The 22,311-nt window shown below is 35.7% G+C and overlaps 1 protein-coding gene across 2 annotated transcripts in view; it reads left to right on the top strand.

Annotated features, from left to right (window-relative positions):
* Positions 1-22,311, top strand: part of LSAMP (limbic system associated membrane protein) — a 631,988-nt gene that overhangs the window by 348,087 nt on the left and 261,590 nt on the right. For both annotated transcript variants that reach the window (XM_061193121.1, XM_061193122.1), the window contains exon 2: positions 7,840-8,072. In XM_061193121.1, the coding sequence (XP_061049104.1) occupies positions 7,840-8,072 (233 nt within the window). The remainder of the gene's footprint in view (positions 1-7,839; positions 8,073-22,311) is intronic.

Below are 22,311 nucleotides of genomic sequence, written 5' to 3'. Positions count from 1 at the left end.
TGGGCACAAAAATTTATTAGGCTCTTCCAAAGCTCACTGAGTACTCTTAATACTTCAGCCTGTTTAATAATCACAATCATATGAGAAGTAGTAATTATTCCTGTTTTGCTGAAGAAAAACACTGAAGCTCTTCAGTAATAGTGGACCCATTTAGGGCCAGGCACTGCTCTATATGTTTAAAATTAACCCATTTAAACATTACAACTGGGGAGTTGAATGAAAATGAAAATGAAGTTTTCATTTTGCAGATGAGAAAACCCAGGCCCAGAGAGGTTTAGCAAGTGTCCCAAGATCACAGAGTAAGTATGTGATGGAGCTAGAATGCAGAGCAGGAAACCGGCTTCTCAGCCTAAACTTGTAACCACCCACCATGCTACATTTCTCGCTAAGTAACTTGCCTAAAGCTATTAAACTGCAGAACTCATGGCTTTTCCACCCCACCACTGACAAGAAAATGAGGAATCTTGAGTTATGGTGTGATTAGGGTGATGAGTTATTTTCTAAAGGGACCAAGACTCTTCAAAAGAACCTAGAAGAGCTGTTTCCAACCTCTTATAAATGTTCCTGGGACTGATGGGAACTCCAGCTGTGGCTGGGATATAAATCAGTTTTCTCCTGGTCCCAGTCTCAAATTTTCCTTTTAGAATTTTTGTCTTCCTCTTTTTCATTTTCTATGTAAATGTAGAGATGATACAGTTGATGTGGCAGCCAGAGAAGCACAGATTGTCCTAGAATTGACCTTTGAGATGTACTCAACTCTTAATTTGGTAGTTCTGCTCCTCCTCTACTTGCCCCTCTCCTCACCTGCACCATCTGCATGGAATATGTGTTTATGCTCCTTCAAGAATATGAACCTGAAAATACAGCAATACATACATCATACATATGCATATGCATATGCAATACATATGCATATATGAGAATGCATATATAGCTGGACAAGGTGCTCCCTAGTGATAATAAGAGACAAAAAGCCTGTCTAGGGAGTACTTTTTATTCCACGAATGACACAGTACTCCACGAATGATGCAGACTGTCCTGGCTTTACTATTTGCCACTGTGGATTTTTTGTTTTTTGGATTTTTTACTCATATAGATGATGAATTATTCTAACAGGTAGTAACCCAGTCGCAGAAAGGGTGCTTTGTCAGTATAGCACATGCAAATAGCTAATGCAAATTGAGAATTTAAAGAAATACATGGTTGATCTGATACATATTTAGTGGATGTCATTCTATACAGAGATAAAGTTTTTGAATGATTTGAATAAATCACTATTTTCCTTATAGCCATCACTGTATATGACTATTTCCTTTTTATCTACCATACTCTACCATGGGAGAGTATAAGCATAGATATTGTTTTACATCTTATGAAATGTTTCAATGTACATCACGTCATTTTATTCATAGAACTACGCTAAGATTTGTTCTGAGAGGCTGGGGAAAGTATCATTAGCCTCATTTTATTTATGAAAAAACTAAGATACAGAAAGGCTAAATGACTTACCTGTTTTCCAACAGGAAATAGACTGAAGGTCAGAACCAAAATCAGTTACCTTCAGGAACTAAACAGTGTATGTCTTTTACCCTAACATGCCATCAATACTATGCAGATTACTGAATCATAGTGACCAGCAATAGATTCACATGAATCGGATTCCTGTGCCTTACTACCTCTGTGTTCTCGCCCTTTTGAACATCCATCACTACTGTGTGTATATATATACGTGTGCATCAGGGGCTTGTACATGAATGTATACAAAGGACCTATGGTGGGGGAGATTATCCTATCATATAGATGCTTTCATTGTTAAATGGTGTTAATTAGACTAAAATTCAGGATGAATCTAGGAAAATAAACCATCATGAACCTAGGATCAGTTTCTACCTAAAGAAGATCAAGTTTAAGAGAGCAGACATGCACAGGGATAAGAGAACGAGGCCAAGAGAACAGGCAATGGTCAAAGCCAGAAGTCAAGTCTGAAAAGAAGTAGAGATGGGAGCAAGGCAGCTAGAAAACTGAAACTTCTACTTGCAGGAAAGGGAAGCAGGAGTGCCTGAGGGTCAGCAGTGAAGCTCCAAAATTCTCTTATTTCTTTCTGAGTTTAATCTTAGAACATGGTAACGAAGCAGAGATGATCCAAAATGTTTGATAATTCAAAATTCTTTAAATTTGGCTTTTAACTAATTTGGTGTTTTTTAATGTGTTTGCATATGTGTTGCTAGACTTCATTATACTTAAAATAATATGATTAAGTCAGACTAACGACTTTTGACTCAGGAGAATTTGGGATATTTCTGATAATTTACTGCATCCTCTGCTTAGAACGTTTCCTGATGCCACGCTTTAATGCCGGGAATGTACTGCATTAATTTCCAGACCAAGTGTCTTTCCTTCTAGAGGGAAATGAGTCTCTGTTAGTTTTGTTGATTCACTAAGGGTTTTATTTGTAGGGTTAAATTTATAAAGCAAAAAGCATCAAAATAACGGGTCAACACACTCCTGAAGACTTCCTTCCCATCCATATCTTGAATCAATCCACATCTTACAAAAGAGAGAATCACAAATGTGAAAAAAATAGTAAAAGTTAATTTTTAAAAAATAGCTTTTCTATGAATAAAGGCTAATTATTTCCTTAAAAAGTCAAATTTGCCCCAACTGAGTTGATTGTCCCTTACCTGTCCTAAGTATTACTGACCCATTTTTATACATGGGGAAAAAACCCAAAACACTAAGGTTAAATGATTTCTCCAGCATTAATTTAGGAAGGAACTAAGTTATAGCTTTCTCCTGTACTATTAACAATGTACAAGGGTATAGTGTTATATAATTCAGATTCTAAAACACAACAAAGGGGCAGGATTGATTAACTACTAACTTACAAACAGAGTACCACTAGACTTCATTGTAGTGTCTGTGTCATGAACTTATAATTCAAGGACTTTGCTGGTGGCAATTGAGTGCTTATAAATTAAGAAGCATATGCTTATGAAAAAACAGTATTGCACTGTAGATGTTTGACCTATGCTTCCGGATATTTAAACCAAGAGACCAAGGTCTAACTCGGGGTTTTCGACTTCAAACCTGCCAACATTTTAAATGGGATATGTCTTTGTTGTTGGGCTGTCCTTTGCATTGTAGGATGTTTAGCAGCATCCTTGGCCTCTACCCACCAGATGCCAGTAGCAACCTCCCGTTTCCAGTTGTGACATTCAAAAAATGTCTTCAGATATTGCCAAATACCATCTGGAAGTACAGATTGCCCCCAGTTGAGAACCAGTCATCTAACTGTTCTTTCTTAATTTAAGAAACAAATCTCTCACCCATCCAGTTACACTTTCCCCAGTCCTTATAATTAAAAAGTATGAAGATAGATAGCTGGTGAGAAACTAAGCAAAATGTATTTATTTGTTATTCATGAATAAATATCAGATTATACTCTTAAGAAGAAGAGGAAAGTTTGGATAAATTCTAATACTAACTTGTTCCATTTTTAGCAGCCAGTAATGCTTGTTAAAAATGAGATGTATCTAGTAGCAGTTGAACAGGATTAATATCTGTTAGATGTGTATCACTTACATCAAGGATATACTGTCAGTAAATATGCGATTAAGCTATCTATTGGTACACACCAAATTTAGCATTTCTTTTATGCCTCCAACTATATTAATCATTTTGGAAGCATAATTCCCAGACTTAATGCAGTATGAGTGGAATTGTCAATGTACCTACTTGTATAAGTGTGCATAATATACTTGGTGTAAAGTACTCACAGAGATCCGATGCTTGGGATTTTTATGGGTGCATTGATTTTTTGTGACAGTTTTATGGATTCAGACATACTGAACAGGGAAGTTAGAAATTTGTTTGCTTGACTTTCCTGTTATTTTTTTAAAGCTGATTTTTTTAAAAAAATCATAGGTTCATGGTTAAGGTAAGTAACCCACCTGATATTTGTGGGTTCATGATTAAAGTGGGCAACTCACTGTATGTTTATGTAGTGCTTTACATGTCTTTTCACTGTTTTTAGTGTGTGATATAGATTATTTAATTCCCAGGAATGATCTTTCTTCACTGGGAACAATTTTTTCTCTCCTTTGATTTCATGTTAATGTCACACTCAATAATTCTCTTTAAATTTTCCTTATGTGTCTGATAATTTTAATCATTACTTAAGAAAAGTTAAAATAGTTATCACCTATCCTGCACCTATTAGATAATTAACAAATATTTGATAATTGATCTAATAGTAGTTTGTTAAATTCAGTTGATTTATTCCACATTTCAGCGAGTGCCTACTGTGTACACGGTGGGTTATGCTGTTGGCTCCATTAAGGTTCCATAGGTGAATTCTTGAGGGTCACTCTCATTAATAAACTCATGAGGAAAGGTAAGTACAGATAACTAATTCAGTGTGGAATATAATGGGATCATATGAAGGAGCCAAGTAAAAGGATGGGACACTAATCAGAGGAGATTTCCTGGAGAGGTGACACTTTGTATTATATCCCCATGTCCTCAGCTGCCTGCCAGAAATCCCACCTAGAGTGGACGGTCATTCTCTGCCCTCTAGCCTCTTGGCACCAACACCGACTCTCTTTACCATGTAGTCCTTTCTAAATCCTGGAATGATTTGCCTACCCTGAGCTCCTGAAGGAAACATTCTATTAAATCCAAACAACACATAACAACACAGATTTTAAAAATTTATCTCTTTATCCTTTCCCTGCTTTGGCCAAAGCTGACTTTGAAGATAAAGTCACTAGGTATATAGTTTTGAACTAGACTGTCTGGTACTGAAGCAGCATTGTGGGTGAGGGATAATTCATTACCATCTTACGATGGTGTGGCGTGAGAATTCTCATTGACTCCACAGGCATGCCTAATGCACATTTAAGCCACTTGCCTTCTAGATGCAAGCTCATGATGCTTATTGGCCAGTCACTGCATGCTGGAACCTGGGTCTGCCTTTAATCAGCATTTCCTCATTTCCGAATAGCTAGACATCTGTGACTACCCTATATGACTGGTTATTTTCATTTAACAAACAAAAGTGCTACACTTTTGTGTAATTGAGACTATACTTTGACTCTGACCATCTTTTTTCTTACGTGCACTTCTTATGGTTTAAAATAGTTGCCACCTTCAATCAAGATTTAAACATTTTTAACGTTAAATTAATTCTGAAATTGTGAGACTTTTTGCTCATTTTTCAGTATGAATGTTCTAGCCATGTTGTAGAAAGATTATTTTCTAGTTTAGAGAGTCAACACATTTACTCTGAACTATTAACTACTTAAAAAAAGAACCTTTAAATATCTGGAGGAGTGGTTTCCTTTTGAAAGATACTACATTGTGCTCTGGTGCTTGGAGTCGGCTAATTATGTTGTGTTAGTAAAAAGTGTGAGTGTGTATGTGTATGTATATATTCTAGTGTACCTTTCACTTATTTGGAAGTAAAAGAGAAATTACAAAAAATAAATATGAATGAAACACAATGTAAAAATAAGATGTTATGTAGATTATCACAGCAAAATTTCCACATTACATATTGTTTTGGTACATGCATTTTTATGGGTCTGGCAATTTTGCTGAAATAGTCAATTGCTTCTTTACATAAGATAGTTCTGAACTCTCTCAGAGAATAACTCCGAATAATAATCTATGTGATAATTAGAACTTTTCCAGAGACAAAAATTGCTAAAGTGTCCAAAGGACCCTAAAGATTCAACTTAGAAACTCTACCTTATACTGATAAGGAAATTTGCCCAATTCATTAGTGGATGCTGTAAGGAGTTGGGATGGGGAGTGGAATATAGGTAACCATATGTCCTATTTCTGCATATATGACACTGTTAGTTCATATGACAGGCATTTACCAGGGTCTATTTTACAGCAGATTAGTGTTTGGAGGTACCATAATGAATAAGACAAAATCTCTCTTTATTTGATATATAGGCTATATTTATGTAAAATATATTATATTGTATTTTTTTCAAGATGAACATGTTAGAGCCTTATTCCAGGCTAAACAGCATTCAAGGTTCACCTCTGTGCAATAGCATACCTAGTTACTTCTGTGTTGTGCTGTGTAGATGATTAAAAATAATGCAAGGATAAATGTGGTAGAAGACTTAAAATGCATTTATGGAGAGAAATTTCCATTTTCTCAGTAGAAAAGAAAAACACAGGAGACCTACATCAACAACTTTATTTATGATCTAGAAGAAGACAGCAAATAATCTATTAGTTGATTCATAACTGAGTCTAAGGTGAGAAGTGCCGCAAATACCACCAAGGACAGAGACATGATGCCACCAAAGAACAGAAGAGGAAAAGTAAAATTGAGTCTGGAGAGAAGCAGCAAGCATCCATAAAGTTAGCTTTGCCCTCCTATTTAGAGTTTCAAATTATCAAACATAATTAATCTCAATAATATCTGCATGGTAGAAAAACACATATTGGAGATACTAAATGATACCTTAATCCACCTATGTTTTTGAAAAGAAATAGGTGGAGAAGAAAAGAAAGACCTGTGTATCATGGCACCCAAGTAATTAAATAAAATTCTCATGTTTACTAAAATATGCAATTCACCCAAAAATAATGGAATAAGGAGGCCTTTTGTACCATGGGTGAGGTATTTTTAAAAGATTCGTCATTTCTCCTTCTTTTAAGAGAGATGAGTTGGCCTCTATGTCTTTACGGTGGTCAACCCGTGGATCATGCATCCACTTCCTGTGCGTGCATGACTGTTTAGACCTGAGAGAAAACTTGGATTGGACTTGGTTTGGAAAATACAGGGGAACATGGTGTTTTAATTGTTCTGCTGTCATGCTCCTGGCTCCTTCTGTCCATCCCTCAGGCCCCAGAGTACTGAGCAGCTGGCTGTGCAGCTGTGAACAGGGTCTGAGACAATCTCCCCGTGAGGCAGACATAAATCTTGCCAAAGGGATACAGAGAGAAGTTTTTTGCTTGATGTTTCCATTTCCAGATTCTTGCTAGAATTGAAGGAGTATGGTTTTCTCCATTAAACCCTTTTAGGTTTCTAAAATAAGTACTTATTCAAATAAATATTTATTCCTTCATGTTTCTTGGAATAAGAACTACAAAATTAGTTTTTTCATCTACCATGAAAGATTGAATTCATTCTATTGTGCCAGAAATGCTGGTAGCAAGCCGTCTTGCCAGCAGGCAGCCTACTGCCCTCAGCAGATGGAACCAGACTTAGGCAAGATGATACTAGCTTTGATTTTCTTGATACAATTCCTACCTACTTACCCTTGGACCTGCTCACACACTTCTCACTCCTGGGAGTGGGCATTCCAAACTTGGAAGGATCAGAAGCAAGCTCTGAAATTCAGTCTAATTCCTACAATGGTGGGGCATAACTTGAATCTACCATCACATAAGCCTTTAGGAAATACTAATGAAAGAATGAATGCAGTTCAAAACTGAGTAAATATGCCACATTATCAATTGTCTAATTCTCAAAGTTATTTAAACAAATGGAGTTCTGTGTGAATGACCTTTTCCGAGACAAGAAGAAGATAATCCAGTGGGAAGTCAATATCCATTTAACTTTATTTTCCTACACTACTCGTACTGATTGTTTATTGCCACACTGGGTATAATATAACATCCATCCATTGGATGGTAATTAGATCTTAAAGGAGAAATAGCAACAATATTTAGGACTCTAAGAAATGGCATAACCAGGATTCATCCTGCACATAATTATTTCTCTTGATTGGCCCTGTTGAATCAAATTGCATGGAGAATGAATGCAGATCCATGTATGGCTAAGGCTCTAATGTTGTTATTCTACTTTGCCAGGTGTGTTGTAGAAGATAAGAACTCGAAGGTGGCCTGGTTGAACCGTTCTGGCATCATTTTTGCTGGGCACGACAAGTGGTCTCTGGACCCCCGGGTTGAGCTGGAGAAACGCCATTCTCTGGAATACAGCCTCCGAATCCAGAAGGTGGATGTCTACGATGAGGGTTCCTACACTTGCTCAGTGCAGACACAGCATGAGCCCAAGACCTCCCAAGTTTACTTGATCGTGCAAGGTAAGACAAAATAAGAAAAAAGTGGTAAAGGAGAGGTGAGGCAGAAAATAATCATAACATACAAATACTTTCTGAAACGGAAGAACACTTCCAAATGAGTTACAGCACTTCAGTGTGTATTTTCTCTCCAAAAGGATAGACTTTAAATGAGAGAACTAAGGAGGATATAGAAAGAGGAGTCTTGCGCCACTGTGAGCCAATACCCTTGGTGAGAATATTTTCTTTTAGCCCTGAGTGTAAAAACACACAGCAAAGGCCACAGCTGTGTCCACAGGGACACAAGAACACACAGACTGCTCAGAGCCATGTGAAGTCCACTTTATTATACTGTTAGGTACTGGATGCTTTTGCTGAAGATTTGATTTTTATCTGTCCTCAGTCTAAAGAATATCACTAATTATCTGTTTTAATGATGGTAAATGTTATTTGGAAAAATAAAAATTTCCAGAGGCCTTGACATCCTTTCAGCTGACTAGCTTTTTTTGTAGTTTGTATCTCCATTTAATGGCAAGTTATTTGTGAGCAAGTGCAGTGACGGGGATCTGCAAAGTCATCAGGGATAATCTGCTTCCAGATTGGGGTTTCCAAGGGCACATCTGAGTCATGGTTTTACAGGATGAAAATCCTAAATGGCATACGCAAGCCCCCAAACTATAGCTCTCTTGGGTCCCTTTCCCCATAATAGCAGAATGAGAACAAAGCTGATCAACTGCACAATTTTATTGCAAGTAGAGTCAAACTACCAGCAGTTTCAATCCATCTATCAGGAAGGATCTAAGCACTAACAAATATTAGGTCTGTGTTCATGTATTCTTGACTTACAATTTTATGTAAATTTAATGCAAATTAGGCATGGCCCTAGGGCTCCTGTCAAGATTCCAGTGCAGTCAGTTGTATGGCAAAGTTTGACTGTAGCTTCTTTTAATGTGTTAAGGAATTGATTATTGCAGCATTTAAATCATTGCTCTCCCAACTCCTCTGATTAATAGATTGAAACTGTTTGTTTGCTCTTTAGTTCTTCTAGGTCCTTGTTAAACATTTCTTGTATTTTCTCCATTCTATTTCCAAGATTTTGGATCATCTTTACTATCATTATTCTGAATTCTTTTTCAGGTAGACTGCCTATTTCCTCTTCATTTGTTAGGTCTGGTGGGTTTTTGCCTTGCTCCTTCATCTGCTGTGTGTTTCTCTGTTTTCTCATTTTGCTTAACTTACTGTGTTTGGGGTCTCCTTTTCGCAGGCTGCAGGTTCGTAGTTCCGTTGTTTTTGGTGTCTGTCCCCAGTGGCTAAGGTTGGTTCAGTGGGTTGTGTAGACTTCCTGGTGGAGAGGACTAGTGCCTGTGTTCTGGTGGATGAGGCTGGATCTTGTCTTTCTGGTGGGCAGGTCCATGTCTGGTGGTGTGTTTTAGGGTGTCTGTGGCCTTTTTATGATTTTAGGCAGCCTCTCTGCTAATGGAAACTGGAGTAAAATACATCAGAGACTGCCTGGTGCAGTGGCGATTTAGTCATGTGGCCGCTATCTTGGTCCATTTGCAATGGCTGACAGCTTCATTTTATTGCTTGTAAAAGGCATGTCTACTGACTTACAAAGTTCCTATCACAGTCAAAGCATAGAATGCTTTCCTTGTAGTTTAGTGAAGAGCACTTGAGTTTTTTAATAAGAGACACCAGGGTTTGAATCTCAGGCAGCCCATTTAAGTGTGTAAACATAACTACTGATGTGTACATATGTAAATGGGTTAATTTATCAGCTCCCTCAAAGCACAAGCACACACACACACACACACACATTCACACACGCACACACACCTCAAAACAAAAGGAGAAGTTCTATCTCATTTAGTGGCAGAGGGAAGGGAGGTAACTAGTTTACTTAAGGCCCCTCACCTTCACAGCCTTCAATATTATTGGAAAGCTACTAGAGACCACAACTAGAGAATGTGTATTGTCCTATATGGAATAACATTGGGCAATCTGAGTATTACATTCCTTGGTTTCTAGATGAGGAAACAGAAGTTAATTAGATTTAGGTTAGTGGTTACAGATCACACAGAGAGTTCAGGGAGTAGTTTGGAGCCAAGCAGACCAAGAATCAAATTTGAAGTACCGTCTACTGGAATGGAAATTTTTTTGCTATGACTTTTTAAGAACTACCAGATTTATATTTGTCTGAGCTCTTAACGCCAAATGCCCAAAGCCCTTCCTCCTTTTTTCTTATTCATGTATGCACTTTTATAGCTACAAACACAACCATCTTGAGAGTTAGAGCTAGAACTAGGTTAGATCATATTGCTTATACCTTCATACCATGTCAGTACAAGTGAAATTAACTTAAATTTAACTTAATATTAAGTTATTAAATTTAACTAAATATTAAGGGATAGAGAAGGACCTATAAAATACCAGGTACTGTTCATTCATTATCTCATTTGATTCTAATAATATTATTATTAAGTGGGTGTTAATAACTTTATTGTAAATATGAAAACGCTTGAAGTTCAGAAATAATAAGGAGCTGTCCAAGGCTGCCTGTTGGCTTAGGAAAGAGTTTCAAACCCATATCTGTTTGATTCAAGATATTATAGTGTTTTCTTTTTAACCATATTGCTTTCAAAGAAAAATGAACAACAAAGCTTGTTCTTGTAAGGGCGATAAAGAAAGGTTGTCTCCTCCTTAAGCCTGAGTTATGAAGGGGGATTTTTTGGACAATTATATGGATGCTGGCATTTGATATTTCATGCCAGATGGCTGATTCGTTTCCCCTTAAGACATTCAACTTTGTGATTATGTCAGTTGGTCCACCCCTTCATGCTGCTTGTTCACACTGCTTCCTACTCTGTGCCTCAACTCTACATGTTTTCACCACATCAAAGATGCTGCCATTCTTCTTTCCTCCAATTCCACAGCACCTTCCTTCAGAATATAAGGGTCTTCTGAATTTTTCAAGTTCTTCCTTGCTCACCATACATGGTTTCTGCAACTCCCACTTAACTAGTCATTAAATAAATACTGTATTCTTTTTCTTTGCCCATTGGTGAGGCCACCTTTAGCTCAAAGACGCTGTGAGATATTACTAAAGAACAGCAGTTAAGAAAGCAGGCTTCAAATCTCGGTTTTCTTTCTTGCTACTTAAATAAATTTTGGGGTAAACCACTTGATTTCTCTAAGGCTTAGTTTTGTCCTATGTAAAATAGAGATAAAATTAAAATTTTAAACCCTCCTTAATGAATTGTAAGGATTAAATTACATGATTAAGCCCCTAGCCCAGTGTCTGGAGATCATGAGTTCTCACCCAATAAGATGATGATGATGATGGTGATGATGATGATGATGATGATGATGGTGGTGGTGGTGGTGGTGATGTTGATGATGATGATGATGATGATGGTGGTGGTGGTGGTGGTGGTGATGTTGATGATGATGATGATGATGATGATGACGGTGGTGGCAGTGGTGATGTTGATGATGATGATGGTGGTGGTGGTGGTGGTGATGATGATGATGATGATGATGGTGGTGGCAGTGGTGATGTTGATGATGATGATGATGGTGGTGGTGGTGGTGGTGATGTTGATGATGATGATGATGGTGGTGGTGGTGGTGATGATGATGTTGATGATGATGGTGGTGGTGGTGGTGATGTTGATGATGATGATGGTGGTTGTGGTGGTGGTGATGATGATGATGATGATGATGATGATGGTGGTGGCGGCGGTGATGTTGATGATGATGATGGTGGTGGTGGTGGTGATGATGATGATGATGATGATGATGGTGGTGGTGGTGGTGGTGGTGGTGATGTTGATGATGATGATAACCACTGTGACAACAACCACGCTGCTGCTGCTGCTGCTCGAGTATCTCTCATGAGGCTCGCTTTTGCCCGAGGTGCTGCCCAGAGTCTAACAACTCCTTCCACTCATTGCCAGTTACCCTTGCAGAAGGCTCTTTTAGCTCTTATTCAGGTCCCTGTCCAGTCCATTTTCTTCAGTTGTCCTTTTCCTTAGCATCCAGTCTTTCACTTTACTTCTTTAGGATTTTAAAGGGCTTCTTAGACCAGCGTCACCTTTAAGTTTTTAGCTACATTTATTAAGGATGTCTGAGGACAACATGCAACATGCATCAGCAACACATAGAGGGTTTGTAAAATTCCATTTTAGATTGGTGGCACTCCCCCACCCCAGAATTTCTGATTAAGTAGTTCTGGGGGTAAGGCCTGATAATTTGTACTTCTAACACATTCCCAGCTGATACTGATGCTGCTGGGGCAGGGACCATACTTTGAGAACCACTACTTTAAAAGAAGTATGTACCTTAAGAACATCTGGGGAAATAATCCTGCATAATTTCATTCAATTTCAGGTAGTGTTAAGTGTTACACCCCCCAATATTCCTAAAACTAATCTTCTTGGGCATGAGACAGGAAAGGTAGATTGACAAATACCTTAACTTTCACAATAACATCTTAGGCCCTCTACGGCTTCTTACCTAGCCTAGTCCCGTGGAAAGAAAATCGCCTCTCCCCAAACTGTCCATTTTCAGGTATCAAAACTGAAAAAAAAAAAAAAAGGTTGAGACATGAAACTTCTCTAGACTTCAAAAATCTCAACTTTATAAATGTTTAAGTGTTTGTCCCCCCACGTTTCTCCTGCATCCCATTTCCCCTCACTTTCCTCTTACATATTCCCACCACGTTAGTGACTTTTCAACATCTCCAACATTTTCTCTCTTATTTTGGTGACTATTTTTCAGAGAGAAAGTAAGTTTTTTTTTCTTTTTATCAGTTCATGAGGATCTTTACACACAAAATAACCTGTGTTGAAATAAATATGCTGCATGGTCTGCTAAAGTCAATCTTTAGCTGAATGACATCTCCAAACATCTGCCTCATGAGGAACACAGGTGAAAGTTTTGCATCAGCAAATACACAAATCAATAATGACCTTTGGGATCACTTGTGATTAGTGATAGTAACTGTTGCATCTGTGGAAGCCAAGTCTATTCAAATATACACATTCACTTGAGATACTTAATAAGTGATGAGACCCATTTCTAAAGCCAGATATTTTGGTTCCTACACCACCTCCTTTACAGATTCTCAACTCAAAGATTGAGAAAACATTACCCTTAACTTCAATAAAATAAACAGATTCCTCTGGCATCTTTCCCATTAATAATGTCCATTTCTTCTCCATAGGTTACCCTCCAATGATTGCCTGTTTTTTCTGATCATGCCACAGATGGAGGCACTTGTGTTAAGGCAATATTTCTCTTCATCTAATCCTTACATAAACTGCAAAAAAGTCAACAGTTTGGTGTATTATACTTTTCAAAATGCAGATTCCTGAGAACCACTTTCAGAACAATTGTATCAGAAGCCTTAGGAATGCAGACAGAATTTGTGAATACATTATGTTATGCAGGTGATTCAGATACATGTGGAAAAACCAAGAACTACTGTTCTAGAAATCTAAGCAATCAATGACAGGGATTTGATGCTGCCTGCCTGCTCATTTTCCCATATGACATGGCATCAAATTATATCTAAAACTCTGCAAAGCAGGTACTAGGGCCTTGTAGTAGAAAAATTTAAAGTAAAATAAAATAAACCTGTGTACTCATTGAAAACAGAGATTAATCTCAGCTTCTTGAGCCCTGGGGAAAGTGGCTCCAATATTTTTTTTAACTGTAACATTAAGAATCTCCATGTGTGGAGGTTCCTTAAAAAACTAAAAATAGAACTACCATACGACCCAGCAATCCCACTACTGGGCATATACCCTGAGAAAACCATAATTCAAAAAGAGTCATGTACCACAATGTTCATTGCAGCTCTATTTACAATAGCCAGGACATGGAAGCAACCTAAGTGTCCTTCGACAGATGAATGATAAAGAAGATGTGACACATATATGCAATGGAATATTACTCAACCATAAAAAGAAACAAAACTGAGTTATTTGTAGTGAGGTGGATGGACCTAGAGTCTGTCATACAGAGTGAAGTGAGTCAGAAAGAGAAAAACAAATACCATATGCTAACACATATATATGGAATCTAAAAAAAAAAAAAAAAATGGTTCGGAAGAACCTAGGGACAGGACAGGAATAAAGACGCATATGTAGAGAATGGACTTGAGGACATGGGGAGGGGGAAGGGTAAGCTGGGACGAAGTGAGAGAGTGGCATGGACATATATACACTACCAGATGTAAAATAGGTAGCTAGTGGGAAGCAACCGCATAGCACAGGGAGATCAGCTCGGTGCTTCGTGACCACCTAGAGGGATGGGATAGAGAGGGTGAGAGGGAGACACAAGAGGGAGGAGATATGGGGATATATGTATATTTATAGCTGATTCACTTTGTTATAAAGCAGAAACTAACACATCATTGTAGAGCAATTATACTCCAATAAAGATGTTAAAAAAAATAAATAAATGGTAGAATTCACCTGTGGGGGGGGGAATCTCCATGTGTATGTGAATACAGTGGACTTCCTGACATGACGATATTTTTTTTAATGTGAATCTTATTTTTAAATATCTCATTTACCATACCTTACAACATTTATCATATTTTCAATTTATTTATTACATTATTCTTGAGTCCGGTACCCATACTAGAGTGGTAATTTCCATATTGAGTCTTTTGCTCTCTTTTAATGCTATTCTAATTTGGTTAACATTGTTTTCAAAACGGCCTAACCTGCCTATACTAAAATTGGAGATAATTTTTTGAAAGCGTTTTGGAGTTTTTGAAATGCATTTCTTAGTTAATATTTAAATTTCACTATAATATTAAATAGAATCCCAGAAATTTTTCTCATGACTATGACTCAAATCACACACATGGATTGTGAGAATCTCTTCATTGCTTGTAGGGAACTGTATTGCATAATTACCTTAATTAAACCAATATAACTATGGGAAGAAATATGAAAGTCGACTCCTTGTAAGACCAGACACGACACGTTCGGTCTTTCTTTTCAAATTCCCACACTTAAAACACCACATTTCCTGTATCTCATTAATCCTATAATATTCATATTGGCTTACAGTTGTCTGTAGATTCCTTCTTAATTTAATAATTGAAAATTCAAATGTTATGAAACATTTAATTTTTTCACAATTACTAGTCTAGAACTCACTGTTTCTAAGATTTAAATTATTGGGTGCATTTTATAATCCTCTTAAACATTCCTAATTCTAACCAAAATCTACTACCCAGAACTCCAAGCAGCTGTCCTTTTAATCTCTTTCTTCTTTTCTTCTTTCATTATTTCCTTTGTTCTCCCTTCCCTTCCATCCTTCTTCTTTTCCTTCCTTAATTAGCATCATGTTGCATTGATTATTTTTTCAATAACTTAACATTGCCTACAAAATTTCATACAAAATGTTTGCCACTGCATTCCAATTCAACTTAGCCTGGAGCTCTTACATGTTTTAAACGTTCTAATGAAATAAAGAATTCAAAACCTTCTTTAGTTAGATTTTATCTGAGAGTTAATTCTGTTGACTATCGAGAATCTTACTGATTACCTGGAATTCTCATTTGGATTTTACGAGCTGAAGTCTACTAATTCTTGTGCTCTTCAGCTTAATTTTTCAGACAATAGCCTCTTGATTGGCTGTTAATAAGTCAGGTTCAGACTTTCAGGACATCACTATCCACATCAGCATTCAGACAGCCAATGTAATGGGAAGAAGTGAAACTTTGGGGCTAAAATATTTGAGAATATTAACTCTTGTAGTTTTAATTTGATAATTTGATAGTCCTCCTATAGGAAGGACTTCAAGTCTTGTCTAAATCAAGCCCACCCACTCATAATTAATTGCGATCTCCAAGCTCTGTGTATGTATCTGCAGTCCACCTTTTAGTTATTAAAATAAATCCACTATTAACATCCACATACTTTCTGCTCTAACCTACATTTTGTCTTTCTTGAAGATGAGAAAAATAAGAGAAGAGAGACAAAGTTATTTTAGTACCCAGAGCTGGCTCAGTGTAAAAACACAGACTCCATGAATGGAAGACATAGACCAATGAATGTTCACCTGCATTCAAAGATTCAGTATATTCTTGAATCATTACACCAATAAGGATTTTAATACCTTCTGGTCAGAATTTTGATGGTGATTAGGAAGAATTTGGGAGTGGGCATTTATTCTGTATTGGATCTGCATCTGCTAGATAGTTGAGCTACATCCAGTCTATGCCACAGTTATTTTTACTTATATTTACATGATATCTATGTGGCTACTCACAGATGTGCTAGTTTTTACACAGACATTTTACCTATTAAGATAAGGAAAGCTACTCTTTCAAATATTTTCAAATCGTACTGTAAGCTACCATAAATTATCATCATCTGTAGCATTTATGTTTTCTATACATTACCAAAAGGAACCCCCCAAAAAACAAAAAGCAAAACAAAAAACCCTGTATACTCTTAAAAATCTTAAAGGCAATTTTTTGAATTCATATATCTAAAAGTCAAGAAAGATGGCATATATATATATATATATATATATATATATTTTTTTTTTTTTCAATATATGGGTACTTTCATCATTTTCAGTTTGCTATAAATAGGTAACATATTTTTGGACAATGAGATGATTTGAGTTTTCTTTAAAATTTGTCAAATCCTAGGTCTACCTCAGTGGTAGATAAAATATGCAAAAGACAATAAGTCCCCTTTCCTTCTTTTTAGTGAAAAAACTATTAGGCAAGCTGGAGTACAGTGGGAAAGCAGCCCCAACCTGTGCCAGGATCTATCCAAGGAGGGTTTCTAAGGAGATACAACCACTACAGTGCCCAGGGACCACAAAAGAAGGGCATCTGAGTGGGGAGGCAGTCGTGGAGGGTTAGGACCTTGGCTACATTTAAGAGAGTTGAGCAAGTTAGTAAATATATTGAGGATAATGATAACCGGTTTCTTATTATTGGAGAAAAGAAGTATAAATATGGAAAGGGGAAAGCTAAAATGAGCCCTGTGGTGTTGGATTGAAACTGGAGTTATAAGTGTTTATTCATTGAATTTTAATAGAAGATAGATTTCTAGAAAGAAAGAAATATAGATTAAATGTGTATGTATATTTCCTAGCTTCACACATTGAGAGCACTTACACACTAGTAGCAATGAGCATACCTATCCTCCAGATGTTGGTTTTAAAATATCACTCTCCACGAAAAGGAACAAGGGCTACTAGAAGAGATAGATGATTCCAGGGCTGGGGTGAGGAAGGAACAATGTGAGTTTGGAACATCCTTTGTGCCAGAAAGTAAGGTAGTCCTCAAAGAAAAATAAGGTATGTCCAAAGTACACAGAAGCCAAATTGAAATGGACTTCCACTGACCAATTTGGGGACAATTTGGGTATTGAAATAAATGATAGCAATACATTATAATATTGATAGTAATAGAAATTAAGTGATAGTTATTAAATAAAGAGAATATAAAACTCTTCCTTATAATAGAAATTCAACTAATAAATATAGAAGGAATGATGGAATTGAAAATTATTTGGCAACAATTGCAGAAATAATTCATTCAGGCAAGAAACATCAATGGATTCTAAAACTAGTAGGTAAAAGTGAAATAAGGACTGAGTTTTTTACATAATCTCTAAGTAGCTCCCCACAAAGTATTCATTACAAATTACAAAGGGAAAAAAGAATAAAAAAGGCTAAAATGTAGAGAAATCTAGCTGACATCAAAGTTAACATTACAAGTAATGGGACAAATTGGCATCATGTGCCAAACAATAGGATACAATGAGCAGAATACAGCATCACTTCTGTGATATTTCTATCAAAACCTGAGTCTAAGCATAAGAAGACATTGGGCACACCCAAATGGAAGGACGTTCTATAGAAAGACTGGCCTGTAATCTTCATAAATGTCAAGGTCATGAAATTCAGAAGAGACAGAAGAAACGCCCTAGTTTATCATAATATGATACTGGATATAATATGTTATCTTACACTGGATCATTTTGCTAGAAAAGACTTTATTGGGACAATTGAGAAAACTTGAACGGAGTCTCTGGGTGAAGAGTATATGGGACTTCTTTGTATTGATCCTGCAATTTTTCTGCAAATTTGGAATAAATTTAAAATAAAACTAAAAACAGACACAGTAATAGTTAAGGTGGGTATCAGGATTAAATATTAGTGAATAAAATTCAAAATTATATTAAATATTATCTAATCAAGCAGGATTTTTTCCAAGCATAATTCATTATAAAGAAATATATGAATAAAATATATTACATCAAAAAGTCAAAGGAGAAAAATCATGAGATAATCCCAATAACCAACAAAAATGCATATGATATAATTCAACCAATCTCTATTCTCGATTTTATTAAATACTCACAAATTTTGTGAACTAATTATAGAGGATGTCTTTTTTAACATGAAAAAGATGGGTAGCCTCAACAGTAATTAATTCAGGAATAAGGCAGGAATACCAACAATCATTATTATTATTTAACATTATTCTGGAGTTTCTGCTTAATGCAATGGGACAAGAAAATAAAAAGATTTAGTTGTAACTAACACAACATTGTAAAGCAACTATACTCCAATAAAAATTAATTAAAAAAAATAAAGCTAATCTGCAGAAAGAAAATAAAAAGATTTAGTTGTGGGAAAGGAGAAAAGAAACTTAACTATATTTCCAGTTAAAGTGATTACTAACTTAAGAAAACCCTCATAAATTAATGACCAAAAATATTAGCACTAATAGCAGTTTGATAAGTTGTCCAGTTATCTGAAGAAACATGTAAAATCAATAGTTTTTATATTTGGTTATAATAAGCACTTACAAAATATACTATAAAATGCCCATTTACAAAGCTTTAATGATATAAAGCATTTAAGAATAAATTAAATAAACAATATGGAGAACCTAAAAGCAGAGATTGATATCACTTTACTTGGCAGGAAAGGGTTTTTTTGGTTTGTTTTGGTTTTTTTTTTTTTTTGGTCTGTTTTGTTTTTGTTGTTACTTTAATGGAAAGAAAATACTTCATTCTTGAATGGCAACACAAATAATGTGAAGATGACAATTTTCCCCAAGATAAATATAATTGTTTTTATATATCTAAAAATTACTTTGGGGGATTTTTGATTGAAATTATGCTAAATTTATCAAATTAATTATAAAGAATAAGTGAGCATAAATAGCCAATACACTTTTTAAAATTATTTTATTGGGGGCAGGAAGACTTCTAATCTACTTCTAGGTACTAACATATTTTGTAAAGCTAAACTTATCAAAAGCTGTGTATTTTTGATTTAAGAATGACCAAGTCTGTGGATATAAATGAAATGCCTAAAACACTACCACATATACCATACATTAGATCCAGGTTTTTTTTAAATCATGGAGAAAGTGTGATTATTCAACAGATGGTTTTGAATAATTAAAGAAAAAATAAAATTATATTTTTACTGAACAACCACTCATGTAAATTAATACCAGATCCCTTAAAGATTTAAAAATAGACAATAAAGGAAAAGGAAAACTGACACTTTTATAACTCCCTGTTGACAGTGTAAATTAGTGGAAACTTTGCATAGGGGAATGTAGGGATGTCTATCAAATAAAGGAAAAGCCTAAAAGAACCATCAATAAATATGTATCTGAACAGAGTGAGGAAAGATTTCTCAGCATAAAAACAAGTAAAAAAAAGCATAAAGAAAAAAATAAATAAATCCATATATAAATATCTAAAATTAAGAGGAGGGGTAAAGCAATTTAAATACAAAATATGTAACAGATAAAACCTTAATGTCATTGGTATATGAATAGATTTCAACAGATCAATAAAGAGGAAAAAGATCAATACAGAAAATATGACTAAAATTTGTTGAAGGACATAAATAGGCAATTTACAGAAGGATCCTTGAAAATAGCAAACATCTGGAAAACTGTAAAACCTCACTAATAATCAAGGAAATGTAAAGTAAGACAGTAATAAATTATTATTTTTAAACCAATAATACTGGGAAAGTGTTAATAGAATGTGACTAGCCAGAATTGGCAAGTCAGTAGGAAAACTGACACTTCAGTATTTCCCTGTTGAGATTGTAAATTAGCAGAAAATTTGCTAGGGTAATGTAGTGATGTCTATCAAAATTTTTAACTATATTTGTATCATTTGACCTAGTAATTCCATATCTGTGAATGTGTAGAAAGAAAATCCTCTGAAATGCAAACACAGATTTTTGTACAAAGTGGTCATCACAGAACTATTGGGTTGGCCAAAAAGTTCGTTCGGGATTGTCATGCTATGGAAAATCCGAACGAACTTTTTGGCCAGCCCAATATTTTAAAATAAATTCTGGAAAACACCTGAAATACTCAGAATAAGGAATGAGGAAGTAAAATTGGGGTCATTTCATAAGAAGAAATACTATTATAATGGACATGAGAATGACTGCCCAACATTCAAACCTCTTCCCTGTGATTAGGAATTTCCCTCCTTTCAGTACTGTTGGGATGCAGACATTACCACCCAGAGTAAAAGCTGAAATAAAATTCAAATACCCTCAAAACTGGGGCTTGGACATGAGATCCAGGCCTTGAAACTCCACTGCACCTGCCCCAGGCTCAGAATTATTAATAGACATTATTGATCCAAGAAACTCAGGACCAAAGAGAATCTGTTCGGGCAATTGGTGGCATCCATACTGAGTTTATCTAGGAATGGCCGTATCACTAATGTTTCTCTAAGGCCTGGATCTAGGGCCATGTTGGTGGTGGTGAGAGCTGTGTCACCTCATGTTTACATTCACCAGCAGTCATGCCCCTGGCCCCATAAAACTTTTTGGACATGATTCTGGTTTCGCACACTTCCTAGTTGCAATGACAGGCACAAGACAGCCAGAGATGTTTTCTGTTTTTTCCAACTAAAAATTCTTATTTATGCATCTAAGCAGCTATTAACTATCATGCTTTATAAGACATGATTTATAAAACATTTTATTATATAATAAACATATTTGCAATGTATGGTTAATTGAAGTGGCAGGTTACAAAACAGTATAATCTATAACCTCAATTTTATAAACTATAATAAATATACAACTTACACCATATGCATTCATACATCCATTGGAAAAGAAGATAGAATGAAATATACCAAAATAGTTTTTACATTAATTTTTCAAATGTTGTTTTCATAGGTAAAATTATATTATTTAGTTTTCAAATTTTATTGTGTGAATACATGCATTATATCTGGAAAATCATTATATAATAAATTAAAATAATAAATTCATGATTATTGGAAGGACAGGCTTTCATAAAATTTTTCAGAGAGCAAAATTTCTCTTCGGCAACTTCTGGTGCCATTTTATTTTCCTTTTCATTTATTTTTTCTCCTTCAACCCTCCATTATTCTCCCACCTAAGTGTTCTTCAATCTTTTCTTTTTTCTATGGTGGAAGCAGTCATAAAATCATTATTCTAAAATGATAAGCCCTTAATTTCTTACACCTTGCAAAGATATATTCTGTCTAAAAGAGATATTATAAAGATAATGTTACACACACACACACCAATTACAAAGTCTTGGTGAGGAGGAACAAAGACAGATTTTGTGTGAGAAGCACTTTGTCAATCTCCTCAGATCAAGAAAGTTGTAGCATAAACAATTTCCTGCATAAAATTTCTAAGTTCCATCCTGATTTCAAAACAAAACATAACAAAAACAAAACAAAACCAAACAAAAACCCTTCTATCTGGATTTCCTGGATGCCACTTTAACCGTGTACTTGTTTCATTTTCCTGTTTACCCAGGCTGGAGTCCACAGTCTGGCATTTCGGTGGCCTCCTTACTGGCACCCTAAATTCCAGTCTATTTGATCTTATCTTGTCTTGACCTCTCCAGCCCCTACTGATGAGTAACTTCCATATTCCTTTTCTCCCTCTCATCTAAAGGTGTATAGGAAATGGGATGTTATAACATTTAATTGAGTATGCTACAAAGTCACGCTAACCTCAGCTGATTCTTCATGTTTTTTGGAAATCTCTCCATACATTACTTGCTGATTTTCAACTCAGTTGCTTAAAATAGCTTTTCCTAGTCTTCTTATTTTGTATTTATGACCTCCCACTGCCCCTGCTTTTTAAAGAGCCTGTCTTCTTCTGTCATTCTCTTTGACTTCTATTTAGGCACATTACTAAGGATTGTCTTTTTTCTTGCAATTTCTTTTCTCCTTATTTC

This window comes from Eubalaena glacialis, chromosome 6 (assembly GCF_028564815.1).
Source record: "Eubalaena glacialis isolate mEubGla1 chromosome 6, mEubGla1.1.hap2.+ XY, whole genome shotgun sequence".
In the NCBI taxonomy this organism is placed as follows: Eukaryota; Metazoa; Chordata; class Mammalia; order Artiodactyla; family Balaenidae; genus Eubalaena; species Eubalaena glacialis.
This window is presented reverse-complemented; position numbering and strand designations above follow the sequence as displayed.